This window comes from Nanorana parkeri, unplaced genomic scaffold, assembly GCF_000935625.1.
Source record: "Nanorana parkeri isolate BGI_ZX_2015 unplaced genomic scaffold, ASM93562v1 scaffold890, whole genome shotgun sequence".
Lineage (NCBI taxonomy): Eukaryota > Metazoa > Chordata > Amphibia > Anura > Dicroglossidae > Nanorana > Nanorana parkeri.
Genome location: NW_017307158.1, coordinates 481,903 through 484,076, shown reverse-complemented (window position 1 = coordinate 484,076; position 2,174 = coordinate 481,903). Strand labels below are relative to the sequence as shown.

General features: G+C 38.4%; 1 protein-coding gene across 1 annotated transcript in view; it reads right to left on the bottom strand.

Moving 5' to 3' along the window:
- LOC108794737 (myosin-6-like) overlaps positions 1-1,270 on the bottom strand; it is a 78,649-nt gene extending 77,379 nt beyond the window's left edge. The window contains exon 1 of the mRNA XM_018565830.1: positions 1,180-1,270. Coding sequence (XP_018421332.1) covers positions 1,180-1,270 — 91 coding nt within the window. The remainder of the gene's footprint in view (positions 1-1,179) is intronic.
- Positions 1,271-2,174: the final 904 nt, after the last annotated feature.

Below are 2,174 nucleotides of genomic sequence, written 5' to 3'. Positions count from 1 at the left end.
GCTGCTTTATGAAAAATCAGATTTTGAACAATTCAAGGCATTTTGGGGCTTTTCACCTTTTGGTTTTGTGCCCTTTATTTCTGAACATTATGTAAATAAATAAACCCCTAACCAATTGTATGTAATCTATAGGCCAAACTGAGACAATGGTAACGATGCATGATCATATAGATATAAAGCATTAATGCATCTGGCCAAATACTGAGTAGCGAAAACTACAGCTTTTGCAGCAGCAAAACAGGCCTAACTCTTAAAACAAAACAGAGAATCATACTGCCTTCATGATCATCTCCACGTTTACTGGAGTATTTTTCATTCAATTTGTGTTAAAGGAGAAATATGGGATGAGTGAAATACACTCATCCCAATAGATAGAGCCAACGTGTGACACTATAGCTGGCACACGCCCACTCTAAAGATCACATACCGCTGATCGCTCAGCTCACGATCTTCTCCCTGCAGAGAGGGATTCCCCCTCCCCTCTCTGTTCCTCCAGCGCTCATTGGGGGACAGACAGGGGAGGGGGTGGGCACAGCTGACTCTGCCCTAAAGAGAGACAGAGCCAACTGTCAATCAGGCAGTGGGGTAGATCCTGATAATATTGTCAGGATCCTTCCTGACTGTAGCACAGCTCTGCACTGTCAGCCCAAAGCAGGAAATAGCCCACTATCCACTGAGTTTTGAGTCACAGGAGGACATTAGTAACCGTCCATCTGTGACCCTAAAGAGAACTACAGCCAAAAAAGTTTTGCCATAGTTCTCGTTTTTTTTTAATAAAACCAACCCCAATCTTTATTTGCCACCCATTACCAGAGGTCCATTTTCTCATGAAAGTATAACATTCCCCATTACTAGTGGCTTACCTAAGCCAGGGTTGTCCTATCTTTTTTTAAATAGCACAGGTCATTTTTCATCATCGACACAGATTATAAATCATAATATTCATATACTGCTAAAAATGCATGACCGATGAGCATTAACGCATATCTGTCTGCAAAGGTTAGTGGTAATCAAAAATTAAAATTCATTCATTCATTAATTCATTACACAGAGTACTGCTAACTCCAAAAAGAGTTGTCCATCAAATCAATGTAATACATTTTAAAAATGGTGTAAAGAAAATGTGAGTGATTCAGAACAAAACATCTAATGATATACAGTAGTCATAAAGTCACTTGCCTTCAAACGCCACTGTCTGCTGTATCATTAATTCCCTGTCACTTTTCCGTAGGAAGGAAGCTGCCTCCCCGAATTCCGACATGTCCATCATTTTGACAGATGTAATGGATACTCAGAATCAGCTACTGCAAAAGAAGCAAAACTGTTAAGACAGCATAGAAAAGATGTACGTGAAATGGTTACAAGGAAAACAATTAAGGACAATCAATATACTCCCTGTCCCGATCCATTCATTTGAAATATGCACACATCCACCTGTATGTCCCCATGTATATCATCATATCTATAAAATGAAAGGACTGTTGCATGCATACCCTGGTCAAGTATATGATTTGGTAATGAGTGCTGGATGACTCCTGTCTTTTATATGAGGTCTCCAAGGTCAAGAGGGCCAAGTACTTTTCATTAGATTCTAATTTAGTCTGCAGGGTGTGGGGAGATGGGTGCAGACATTCAGCATACAGTTCTAGGAGGAGGGGTTTATCTGGCTCTTGTTTGTCTCTTCACTTGATTGTTGGTACATTGTTGATAAATGACCTAATGGAAAAGAGAAATTGTTTCCTTAATCACATGTCACAAAAACATGAGATAAAATATGCACTCCACAGCTCCCATTAAAAAGCTGAGGTGGTGAATACACATTGTAACGGTGTAACAAGTTATAACTTTTTATGATATAGTTCTGTAGAGCATAATTATAATGTCTCATGTGAAAGCATAGAAACTTGGTTTTTGGTCTTTTTAAAGCAAATAAAACAGTGAAAGCTATTACTGACATGCTAGTGGTACAGTAAAACAACTTATGTAGATAAGAGCTTATCCTTATGACCATGAACGGTGTACTCTGCTTCCACTGAGTGCAAAATGTTTAAAGCGTATCTAAACCCAAATATACATATATATGTATACCCTGTCAAGTATATGATCTGGTAAGTATATATATATATATATATACATATATAAGTTGGGAGCATGAAATTGTCCAAAATGTCTTG